General features: G+C 30.5%; 2 protein-coding genes across 2 annotated transcripts in view; one reads left to right on the top strand and one right to left on the bottom strand.

The window, feature by feature from the left end:
• Nucleotides 1-6224, bottom strand: part of LOC130669985 (uncharacterized) — a 36648-nt gene extending 30424 nt beyond the window's left edge. The window contains exon 1 of the mRNA XM_057473153.1: nt 4561-6224. Within this exon, the coding sequence (XP_057329136.1) occupies nt 4561-5920 (1360 nt within the window). The 5' untranslated portion in view covers nt 5921-6224. The remainder of the gene's footprint in view (nt 1-4560) is intronic.
• Nucleotides 1-13829, top strand: part of LOC130669986 (uncharacterized) — a 51436-nt gene that overhangs the window by 7078 nt on the left and 30529 nt on the right. The window lies entirely within an intron of this gene.

The following is a 13829-nucleotide window of genomic DNA, read 5'->3' as shown; positions in this document are numbered from 1 at the left end:
AAATTAAAATATTTAAACGTTGCTCAAGAATTTTGAATGTTTCCGAGTACTGTCTCTTGGACGTTTTCGAGCGACCCCTGAATATTAATAATAAACCTTCTCAATTTTTTTACCATCAATTTGTATCATGATGAATAAAAATACAACCCGAGAAATATAAATAATAAGTTATTTACATACTTTTTCATTTTTTAATTCAATTTTTAGGTTTTTTTGCTTATTCAAAACTTACCCAATTTTATTGTTTAAGACTGTCCTGTATATTTTTGGTTATGCAAAAGTTATATTTAAGTGAATTGACAGTAATTGAGTTATAAAAAAATACAAAAACTAATTCAAAGTATTAGTTACATATTATCAGTTAATATTCAAAATTCTTGAGCGCCGTTTAAATATTTAAATATTGGGCTGAAATTTTCAGCATAGTCATAATTTTACAGATATAAAATATTGCTGCCACGAAGAAAAAATTCAGATACATAAAATCTGAATTCCAATCATTTTTGATATTTTCAAAATTCGTGAGCGAGCTCTTGAAAATTTTTTATCGAGCAGATTTTTGGAGAGGCTTCTTAAATCATCTTAAACCAACAAATTTTCATTAGAGACTCAAAAAAAAAAATAGTCGATTTTTTTGGGCCACCCTAATATATATATAGAACAAACGTTTAAAAGAATATCTAACATTTATTTCTTAATTTAAAAAAAATAAATGTTATCCAAATACTGAGTAATCAAAAAAAAATATATTTAAGATAAAAATGTTAGAAAAATAACTAAAATCAATCATAGAGACAATCGGTTCTAATATATTGATAAGGAGTATAAATTTGATCAACACATTATGGTGTTTCTTATAATTTAAGCTGTTTTATTTCAGTACTTTGGATATTTTATCATTTTCAATAAAAACAAAAATGTAATAATGTAGAGTATAGTACCTATCTATCAGTTTAGTGATATGACAGGACATAACAGTCCATTAGGCATGTCAACAACTGTATCTTGTCTCTAAAGCAATCTGCCTGGCTTCAATACTGATGTGTCTCACCGTAGTTACCTCACACGCCAACGAAATGAACTAATAGTCGATAATAGGTGTCGAGAGCTATCACGGTAACATGTGCTTTTTCGAGATGACGTGATACATCAGTCAGGCTAAAGGTAATGTTTGCTTTAAATACCTTATCTTTTTTTTTATTCTCCCCATATTCTCTAAACCCGAACAACTCATTGATGATAAAAATAATATACATTAAAAAAATTAATTTAAAAATGAAACGCTTATGATATTGACTTTTAAAGATGTGACTCAATGATACTGCTTATCATCGATATATCTTTTTTAAATTGTACTTAATTAAGTTGACATATTTCGCTATCATAAAATTAGTGCTATTTTTTTTATTAAACGGAAAAAAAAAAGTTATTTATAACGTTTTATTGTAATAACCCTAAGGAAAAGCTATATATTGTTAAAAGTATATAAAAAAATATATGGTGAATATGTGATAAATATATAGCGGCAGAAATATCTATATTGAAAAATATATGTTTTTTACATGTATTGGATTATATATTTATCATAATATATTTACTTGTATATAATGTTTTGTATATTTCTATATATATTATCTCATATAATGCTCAATATATTCTTATCATATATGGATAGTATATATATAATTTATAAGTATAATATAATAAACTTGATATATATATCCATATATTTTGATTCATATAATTAGTGGTATATGGTCTCTATATAATTGATTATATATGAAAGAATTTATATGATTAAATATATGGTTCGCGGTATATTGGAATTATATTTTTCCAGTATATCAAAACTTATATTTTTCGCAATATATTGAAAATTTTATTTTTAATATACTTTTTCAATTTCTACACAATTCCACAAAAAAAGTCAAATTTATTATTTTTTCTCCTTCTTTTCATTGATCTTATATTTACTGGCAATAACCTAAGAAAAGTAAAAAAAGTGTCATATATTATACAATATATTGGAAACCATATATTTTGCAATATATTGGAAAACATATATAAAAAATATAAAAAATACTATATATTAATTAATATACTACTTTCAATATAATATATCAATATAAAAAAGATATATTAAAATATATATGTAAAACATACATAAAAAGTCATATATTGATAAATATATTGATAATATATTCTAGCAATATATTTTTTTTCAATATATTATCATATATTAATACGGCAAAAATATAAATATTATTTTATATATTGTACAATATATCACATTATAATATTCATATATTCTATCATATATGTTTTCACATATAAAGTTTTTTCATGCGGGAATATTTTTTTCGACTAATTCGAGAGTAAATGATTGGAAAAACCTAAGCTGTTATGCCGGATATTATAGATCATAAAATTGATTATCGATATCTCGTAGCTTGATCCCACATACCGATAACATAATCGGATATTACAAGCGTCGGCATTAACGTAATGTAATAATATTTTTTATTTTTTTCTTTATATCAATATCATGGCAATTACGACAGCATTAAATCCTACAATTTATAACTTTCTTAAGATCGGTATCGGTGTTAACGGTTTTTGTTATCAATTGACAACGAGATTTTCCCCTATCTCATCTTCATTTCCTTTATTATTATTTAACTTTCCTCAATTAACTCTTAATATCTACAACAATTAATGTCAATATTTATCTAATTGCAACATTATTAACGTTTTTATTATTATTATCTATAAGTGTTTTTAATTTTACTCTGACATACATTTATATATAGCGAAATTTATATATAAGACTTGAGTTTTTTAAAACCGATAAAAAGAGTATAAGGAAAGGGGGGGGGGCAAAACGGGTTACTTAAAAAAATACTAAATTTTCGAGGAGTTTCATATGTTAAACTTTTTTTTTTTATATTTGAAGTGAATAGAAAAAATTTTCAGCTGCCATAAAAACAAAAATTTTTATTTGTTGTGGGTAAAATGAGACACCCCGTAATAAAAAAGAAAAAACAAAATTTATGGAAATAAAATAAATTTGATGAAATTAACTCTTCTTGTGAGTAATTTACATGAAGATAAACTACATTTCACACACTGAAAAAAATAAATATTTGTCCCAAATAAATCAATTTATTTGTGGCTTTTTTTTTAATATTTCTTAATGACAAATAAATATATTTGGCACAACAAAATATGACAGTTGATTCAAATAATTTTATAATTTGACGGAAATATATAATTTATTTGTGGTAAGTAATTGATATATTTGTGGTAAAGATATTTAATTTGTGACAAATAACCTAAAATTTGGCGACACTATACATATATTTGAAGCCCTTATTTATTTGTAGCAATTGGATCATTTCTTTACCACAAATAAATCACTTATTTCACGCAATTAAACTACTCAAATATATTATATCTTTCTCACGATTAAATATTTATTTGGCCATATCCAAATATACGATATCTTTGGCTCAAATAAATCTTAGTTGGCTCAAATAAGTCTTTTTTTCAGTGCATAATTATTGGATGCAAAAGAAGAAAAAATTTTTTAATAGTTTTGTATCATAAAACAAAAATCATGAACATTTTTCGTCTGAGACTTTCGATTTTTGAAAAAGTTTAACTACCTACTTTAAATTGTTCATTTTTTATTTGTTAATCACTATTCGTTATTAACTTCGAAGTAAAAGATTCAAGTTGTTTTAATTTCAAAGAAGATATTTTTAAAAATGCAATCAGGGGAGAGAGGCAGAGTGGGCCCCTTAAGGAAAATAATTATAATATCATTCTTTTTTTTTACGCGTTTACTTCTTTTTAGACCCTCGATACTTATTTTCACTTCATTATGCTGCGTCTATTAAAAATGAAAAATCGAAAATTAGGGGCAAAGTGGGCCCTTCAAAAAATTTCGGATTTGATATTTTTTATTCTTTACACGTGTGATATTTGCAAATAACTATAAAACAATTGTATTTTACTAATATAAAAGTCATTTTAATAGTCTGCTGCGATATAACTTTAAAACGTAATTTTATTATCTTTAACTTTCTTAATAAATTATATTTAATGAAGAGTTTTGGTGGTTTATTTTAGCCCTCATTACATAAGAAATTTCGATAAGCTTATTATCCATCTGAATTTATTGGCGTATAGAAAATTTTGAGGGGCCCACTTTGCCCCCTCCTCTCCTATATATTGCTTAAAGTAATAGATTAAAAAATTATTAAAAGTTAATGAAATTTCAAAATTATAAACATTTCCAAGCTGATTATTGGAATAAATCTGAAGTGATTTGACACTGAGACTTTTATTATAAATTGATAAGAAAAATAATCAAATTGATTTCATGTTTTTTTTTTAAAAAACAAAATTTTTCGAAAACAGTTAAAAAAAAAAATTTTATAATGTTCATTATATTTACAAAAGTGATTTCGAAATGTGTAATAAGCAAACTTTTTTTATAAAATTTTCGGATTACCCCATTTTGCCCCCCCCCCCCTAAATTGAAATATAAACACTTACCAGCTAAATCAGCGGGTAGTCTTGGATAAAGCATCCCAGTTCTCGCAAGCCACTCAAGTTGTAATGGATAAATATGATGTGATTGTTGTTGTGACGGTGAAGGATGCGGTGGACCAGTCGACCCAGCTCCACTGCCGGCGGTTCCAGCCCTTGTATGACCTAAAGACTGTGCGTCTTTGTGTATAGAGTGAAAAGCACTTGTAGACCCTGCCGGATGGTAGTAAAGTCCCGAGGGATGTATCAGAGGACTACCTGAATGTAATAAAAGACCTTGTTGGCTTTGTCTCATAGCGACGGCTACATTGACTCCTGTAGCACCTAGACTATACGGCCCGCAAGATAAATTATCTGTTCGATTGTTTGGATGGCCAACAATACTTATTCCCGAATTATTGAGCGGATTGGACATCAGGTCTTCTGAACCTGGCGAAATCGGCGGACTTGATGCAGGACTATGACTTCCATTACTTCCAGGACTAGCACTACTAGTTCTTCTTTGGTTATCATCATCTCTCATTTCCTCGACATCTACGTCAGTAGTCGCATCATCTTCCTGATTATCATCATTATTTCTGTCATAACGAGACACATCTGTTGCCAAGTCTTCTGGGTTACCAGCAAAACTGTCATACGATGATGATAAACGCATACTATTCGATTCCCTGATGGCTTGAAGCATTCGTGAATTGGTAATTGGACTCGATAATACAGGGTTCCGTTCGATTCGAGGCACAAATGGATGCAGCGGGTTGCCTAAAGAACCGGAACTTGTTCTTGGAGGTGGTGGTAAAAGTGATTCGGATCCACGAGTTTCGGAATCGTCATCCAAATCTCTTCTAGACGTTGAAAGTCTCAATGACGTTTCGACATCTGAATGCCGTATTTGAGTATTACCTGTCGCCCTTCCAAGAAGCGCATCGATGCAAAAGGATGTTTTTCCCGTTGTACTTCGTTGGTGTCTTCCCGATGAAGGTTGTTCATTATGACTTTCATTGTCATCTGAAGGTGATGCACACATTCCGGTTTCTCCGTAAATTCTATCATCACTTTGATTTTCACGATAACGTTTCGTAGCCGGATGTTCTTCCCGAAAGGAATTTCTTTGATTATCATCATTAAATTTGAATGAATCATAATTAATCAACCGTGAATTGATTGTATCAGTATCAGAATCTCTTCTTGATTCATTGGCATTTGTATAGCCAACGGTGGATCCAACGGGTGATCCAGCAACTGGTGATCTAGCTTCTTCCGAACTAGGTGATGCACCACCAGTTTCATCTAAACTATAAGTATGTCTTGGATGACGTGAATGAATATCCTCGGCTACCATTGTCGTATTGTAATGCATTGCAGCCATATTAACATAAACATTAATTCATTTTTTAGTTTATTAAATTATAATAAACTTATATTAAACAATTCAGATAAACACTTCACTTTTACTCACTTGTTCGTTATTATTTAAACCAACTCTATTTTTGTTCTATTTCATCCACTAGCTCACTTAACTATTCAATTATTCAAATTAATAAAACTACTCAGCCACTCGTTAAAAATATACTCGTGGTCTATATACATATATATATACATACATACATACATATATATGTATATATATATCTATACATATATATATAACACGAGGGATGAACAGAACGTTGTCGACAGCGTAACGTCGCAAAGTGAATCCTGACAAGCGGGACCACCGCGTGCGTACAATCCGAAAATTATCTCCCACCCTATGGATCCGCGTTTCCGCCGTCTCTCTTGCGTGCGCCACGGCGATTTAATCGTGGGGTGCCCCGCCCCAGTTGAGCTCCGCCTATCAGCTCTATATCACCATCTACCACCCACCATCGCGGGAATTCTACTCTCAAAGCAAGACAGAAGATGAAATAACGCTGTTGTTGTATTGCTATATCTATATATACGAAGGTAAAGTATAGATATATATGTGTGGAACAAAAGTAGATTGTGAGAGTTGAACACAAACAAGAGACGGATGCTGCGGTACATCTCGTTGTACTTGGTGCACTGTATACTGGCAAACTTGCGGCTCTTTCAGCCAATCACAAGTTGGTTTCCTCTTATACAGCTTTTCCAGTTAAGAAATAAGAGAATAGTCGAAAATGGTAAATTTTATGCATCTAGTATCCAGTGTATCAGGCTCTTTGCCAAGATTACATGCGCAATGTCAGACTAAATCGAGCTCAAGAATGTCGAGATTGGTTTTAGTAAATTTGTGGTGAGACAATTTAACGATTTAGCCTACACGGAAAGAAAATTATGGGAAGTTTTGCTATGCATTATGGGAATGGTTCCCATAATGGTATGGGAATAGTACCTATACTACTATAGGGATGGTTCCCATATATTATGGGAATGGTTACCATAATGGTATATGAATCATTCCCATACTATTATGGGAATGGTTCCCATATTGGTATAGGAACTATTCCTATAATATTATGGGAACTATTTCCATAATGTTATGGGAACCATCCCTATAATAGTATGAGAATAGTTCCCATACCATTATGGGAATGGTTACCATAATGGTATGGGAATGGTTCCCATAATGATATGGGAATGGTTCCCATAATATTATAGGAACCATTCCCATATCATTATGGGAACCATTCCCATAATGGTATGGGAATCATTCCCATACTATTATGGGAATGGTTCCCATATTGGTATAGGAACTATTCCTATAATATTATGGGAACTATTTCCATAATGTTATGGGAACCATCCCTATAATAGTATGAGAATAGTTCCCATACCATTATGGGAATGGTTACCATAATGGTATGGGAATGGTTCCCATAATGATATGGGAATGGTTCCCATAATATTATAGGAACCATTCCCATATCATTATGGGAACCATTCCCATAATGGTATGGGAATCATTCCCATACTATTATGGGAATGGTTCCCATATTGGTATAGGAACTATTCCTATAATATTATGGGAACTATTTCCATAATGTTATGGGAACCATCCCTATAATAGTATGAGAATAGTTCCCATACCATTATGGGAATGGTTACCATAATAGTATGGGAATGGTTCCCATAATGATATGGGAATGGTTCCCATAATGATATGGGAATGGTTCCCATAATGATATGGGAATGGTTCCCATAATGATATGGGAATGGTTCCCATAATATTATAGGAACCATTCCCATATCATTATGGGAACCATTCCCATAATGGTATGGGAATCATTCCCATACTATTATGGGAATGGTTCCCATATTGGTATAGGAACTATTCCTATAATATTATGGGAACTATTTCCATAATGTTATGGGAACCATCCCTATAATAGTATGAGAATAGTTCCCATACCATTATGGGAATGGTTACCATAATGGTATGGGAATGGTTCCCATAATGATATGGGAATGGTTCCCATAATGATATGGGAATGGTTCCCATAATATTATAGGAACCATTCCCATATCATTATGGGAACCATTCCCATAATGGTATGGGAATCATTCCCATACTATTATGGGAATGGTTCCCATATTGGTATAGGAACTATTCCTATAATATTATGGGAACTATTCCCATAATGTTATGGGAACCATCCCTATAATATCATAAAATTTTTTTTCGCACAATAGTGTAGAAATTTCCCAAAATTTGAATTTTCTTGAATGTTTTGTGCTGACAAAAAATTCTTGTTAAAAATTTTAATGTTTTTTTGCCAAATACGATTTTTGTTTCAATGTTTGAATTTTTGTTTTTATGTTTAATAATATTTCTGTGTATTGTAGAAGGGATTACCACACTTCTTTAAATTAATTTTTTCATGATATTATGGGAACCATTCCCATAATATTATAGGAATGGTTCCTATAATAGTATGGGAACTATTCCTATAATATTATGGGAATGATTCCCATAATGGTATACGAACCATTCCAATTGCAATATGAGAATCATTCCCATAATATTATGGGAATAGTTCTCATACTATTATAGGAACCATTCCCATAATATTATGGGAATGGTTCCTATAAATTATAGGAACCATTCCCATAAATTATAGGAATGATTCCCATAATATTATAGAAAGTATTCCTATAAATTATAGGAACCATTCCTATAATTATAGGAACCATTCCTATAATTATAGGAACCATTCCTATAGTGTTATGGGTATCATTCCCATAATTATAGGAACTATTCCTATAATTGTGGGAAACATTCCTATAATTATAGGAACCGCTCCCATAATTTATGGTCGTAATTCCTATAATGGTATAGGAAAAAATTTCACAAAATTATGGGAACCGCTGCCATAATTTTCTTTCCGTGTAAGATTTAACTGAGACTGTTCGCTTGTTAATTTTTATTTTTTAATTGATTTTAAAAAAACGCTTGGGAATTAAATTGTCTCGTAACTTTTTTTTATCAGTATATATATTTAATCCCACGAAAATTCTTAAAGATACGCAAGTATGATAATAAAATAAATAAATGAAAATTATTTTAAAATAATAAAGTCAAAATGTCAAAGTAAATTAACAATCAGACAAGTAAAAATCTTTATCGATGATTATTAATTATATTGATATCATTTGGGTAATTACATTGGTAATAAAGTGATGATAATTGCACCGATCGAACATGGACTATTGAAGGACTCAAGAGAGACATGAGGATATTTCATGTATATAGCTTATACAAGGACAGGTAATTTGGGACTAACAGCGTACATGGACTAAATGACATTAACTGGATTCATAACATACCACTACTAACTATGCATAAGCAAATATGTATTGAGACATCCTGATCGTTAACACTGCTCTCTAAAACTAAATAAGTGAAAATTTCACTAATTGAAATAGTGATCTTAAAATTCACTACAAAATTAGTGATTTTTAATTAGATTCACTAATTCATTAGTGATTCCCCGGATTCTACAATGATTACTAGTGGTGCCTCGCTTAAGGACTTCTTATTCTGTCATAGAATTATCAAATTCAGGGCAAAATTAATTACGATAATTTTTAAATACAACTGAACAGTATTAATTCAAGTAAGTTAATTAAATAAAACCTAATTTAGTTGCTAAATAATACATCTTGTTATTTTTTAATAGCTTTATATTTTTACTCCAACTTTTTTTACCGAACCTGAATCAAAACCATCATTGACAATAGATTCAGGTTATGAGTTATAATTATGATATAAATATTTACCATACGAAAATAATTTTAATTGTTAATTTAGTCGATCAAGTTGCTAAAAAAATTTTATAATCAATTACAAATAATAATAATAATAATAATAATAATGTTTTGATACAATATTATTAGCAACGATACAATATTTTTCCAAATAAATCCTCGTCAACAAGTGAATTAGTACATTTTTGACTAATTCAATCAGTGAAATTTTCACTAATTCTATATGTTGTTTTTTTCACTAATTCAAAAAGTGAATAGTCACTAATTCATAGTCGTATACTTTGGACAATTTAGATTAGTGAATATTCACAAATAATTAGTGGTTTTTCACTAATTTAGTTTTAGAGAGTATACAACGGATAACCAACCGAGGAGAGTGAATATCACGATACCGTTGAGTGGTGAGCGCAATATTTTTTTCTCCGTGCAAGTCGATTCGTCTTGATTCAAAGCAGTTTTTTTTCTCTGTAGTTAAGGGTTTTGTAAATAATAATAATAATTATTATCGCAATAATTATTGAAATAAATATTAACAAGTATTTTAAATATAAACTTTTGGCATATTTTTTAAAAATTGTTTTATCTAGTGTCCAATGTCGTTGGTAGTTTCTTTACACTTCAGATAATATTATATATATGTATACCTAAATCCACTTTTAAAAATGATGGATCACCTGTGAGACAAGTTAAGGACCACCAAGAAAAACTTGACAACGAGTATATACTTTACTGGTATTATTATTGTCATTCCCGGGGAAAACGATTTAGATCTGACCATATATAATTATATCTGATCAGATCTGATTTGTCAGATCTGGCCAGATCTTTAAATTGTCTCTATCTGACGAGATCTGGACAGATCTGATCAGATATAATTATATGTGGCCAGATCTAAACCTTTTTTCCCGGGATCCCTATTAAAAAAACAAAATTAAATTGCAAAAAAAAATAATATAGTTTTCATTCGATCCGAAATGTAATCTAACGTATTAGAAACGTTACTTAGAAGAGTTATACATGAATTTGATTGATGAAAAAATCCCGATGACTGCTGGGCTCGAACCTGCATCCTTCAGATCCAAAGTCTTTGACGCTATCCACTGCGCTGCTCCACGTATGTGATCGCGTGAATGTAAATAATCAGATATGAACAATTTTCATGATTATATCTGAGCAGATATAACAAGATCTGATTATGTTAATTGTTGTATTTAGTTCAGATATAGTTATATCTGGTCAGATCTTACGACATATACGCCGATCTGACTAGATATAATCATGTCTGACAGTCTGTCTAGCCTAGATCTAATTATATCTCATTAGATCTGACCGGATATAAACGGTGGTTGGCCAGATATAATAAGATCTGATCATGTGTAATTATTAGTTCTGATCAGATATAAATGATCTGCAAAGATATAATTTTATCTGATCAGATATAATTTTATCTGGTCAGATCAAAATCATTTTCCCCGGGTAACTACTTAATCGAATCTGATCGAATCTGATGCTGTTGACAACTTCGATATAGTTATATCTGGCCAGATATGATAAGACCTTTTCATGTCTAATGTATTTTGCAATCCAGATATAGTTATATCTGTTTAGATCTGGCCAGATATGATAAGACCTTTTCATGTCTAATGCATTTTGCAATTCAGATATAGTTATATCTGTTTAGATCTGGCCAGATATGATAAGACCTTTTCATGACTAATGTATTTTGCAATCCAGATATAGTTATAACTGTTTAGATCTGATCAGATATGACTAGATCTGATCATGTCTGATGAATTTTTTAACTCAGATATAGTTATATCTGTTTAGATCTGATCAGATATGACTAGATCTGATCATGTCTGAGCTATTTTTCAACTCAGATATAGTTATATCTGTGTAGATCTGATCAGATATGACTAGATCTGTTCATGTCTGATGAATTTTTCAACCCAGATATAGTTATATCTGTTTAGATCTGATCAGATATGACTAGATCTGATTATATCTCAAATCCCATATCTAACCAGATATAAATAGATCTGATCAGATATAATTAGATCTGACCAGATATAATTATATCTGGTCAGATCTAATCCGTTTTTCCCGGGTTATTATTATTACATGGTCAGAGACAGTTGGATAATCTAACTAAATAAAAATATCTATGGGTAAACATAAAAGTATTTTGTTAAGAATAAAATTAAAATAATTTTAGTGATTTAGATATATTTTGAGGTTTACGTTGTTTGCTTAAAGTAAAAAAAATACACTTATATTTAATGTATGTAAGTAATTATTGACATAAGTGATTTTTTTTAAATTTTATAATTGAACAATGATCGGTAGATACAATCGATATGTAATTAAAGTTTCAATGTTGGTTACTGTGTGTATAAACTCTTAACTGGTTTGTCCGAATGATTATCTTTCAACTTTGTATTGATATAATGATTGGATACTCTCGATTAATTATCGATTATTTATAAAATAGCAAGTTTATTGATAACGAGAAATATATAATTATAATTTAGCTGTTGGATTTTTAACTGCTTGAGAGTATGGTTTTAAAAAAACTTTATTTTCATCTAATTTTTGAATTTTTCGCTCGATAGTTTTAACAGTTTTTTTTTTTTTTTTTTTTTTTTTTTTTCATTGTTACAATGTATATTTTTTTTTTAACTTACAAATATTCGTTGAAGAATGATGTTGGCTTACGATATTTTACGAGTAGCTGTACAAAGTTTGTTAAACGTTAGGTTTTTAAAAATATTTGTCACTCGGGGCCACTCATAAGATACCCTTATAAGAAAAAACAATAAGCCCAAGCTTGGCCGAGGCTTGGCGCAAGACTTATTATCTCTGGGAGAAGCTTGAAATCCAGGCTTGGCCCAAGTTTGTCTAAGCATCGAAATGAAAATACCGAGCCAAGCTTGAGTGACAGTGTTGTGCCAAGACTGCATCTTAGTATTGGCCCAATACCGAGAGCCAGTATTGTGCCAAGACCGTTGCTAAATAAGCACCTATACTTATTAAAAATAAATTAAAAAATATCAGTAGACATGTGTGTGATGGTAAGGTATAGAAATAAATTTGTACACAGAAAAATCAGATAGATCGATAAAACTAATTTTTTTTGCATTTGCTGGGTCTCGAACCTGGTCCTTCATGGCTGCTAGGCAAGCGTCTTATCCACTAGGCTGTTACGCTATTCACAGAATCCAGGGGTTTTTAGGTACCATTTGTTATTTAGACTGGTAAACCAAGGCTTGTCACTTGAATAATGGCTGAACTTTGTCCCAAGACTGGCAAACCCAAACTTGTCAATTAAATGTCTGTTGAATCTTGGCCCAAGACTGGCAAGCCAACGCTTGTCAATTGAATGTTGGCTGAATCTTGGCCCAAGATTGGCAAACAAAGGCTTGTTACATGAGTAGTGGCTGAATCTTGGCCCAAGACTGGCGAACCAAGGCTCGTCACTTGAACATTGGTCGGATCTCGGACCAACCTTTGGAGGCCAAGTCTGGGTCGCCCAGTATTGTGCCAAGACCGGCCTCGTTCTCAATATTTTTTTTCTTACAAGGGAATAAAATAATAATTAAAATAAAAAGTTTAAATCCTTACCAATACAATTTTAATTATTTGAGATTACGTTATCTAATATATTCTCCTCGGCTTAAAAATTAAAAATATCAGGCGTATTTACAAGATATCGTTAATTAAAACGATTAATAATGAAGTATAATAATACTTATCGTGTTATTGATTAATAAAAAATGATGCGATCAAGAACAAATTTTGAATTTAAATAAAAATAACAAAAAATTTCAACCTTTTTTAATAATTAGATTAACTAAAATAGTTGTATTTTAATTACCACAACTTGGGATTTACTGTTGAGTAATTTATATATATTTATATATGTATACATAGAATCGAACATTTTCTCATATATAGTATATGCCGTCTCTGATGCATCGTTGCAAATAAATTAACCATGAGCTCCAAGTATCACCCGTGAGAGCAATTATGCCGCTTAACTTGGATATGAG

The sequence above is a fragment of the Microplitis mediator genome, chromosome 6 (assembly GCF_029852145.1).
Source record: "Microplitis mediator isolate UGA2020A chromosome 6, iyMicMedi2.1, whole genome shotgun sequence".
Classification (NCBI taxonomy): Eukaryota; Metazoa; Arthropoda; class Insecta; order Hymenoptera; family Braconidae; genus Microplitis; species Microplitis mediator.
Note: the sequence above shows the minus strand (reverse complement) of the source record. Positions and strands in the feature narration are given on the sequence as shown.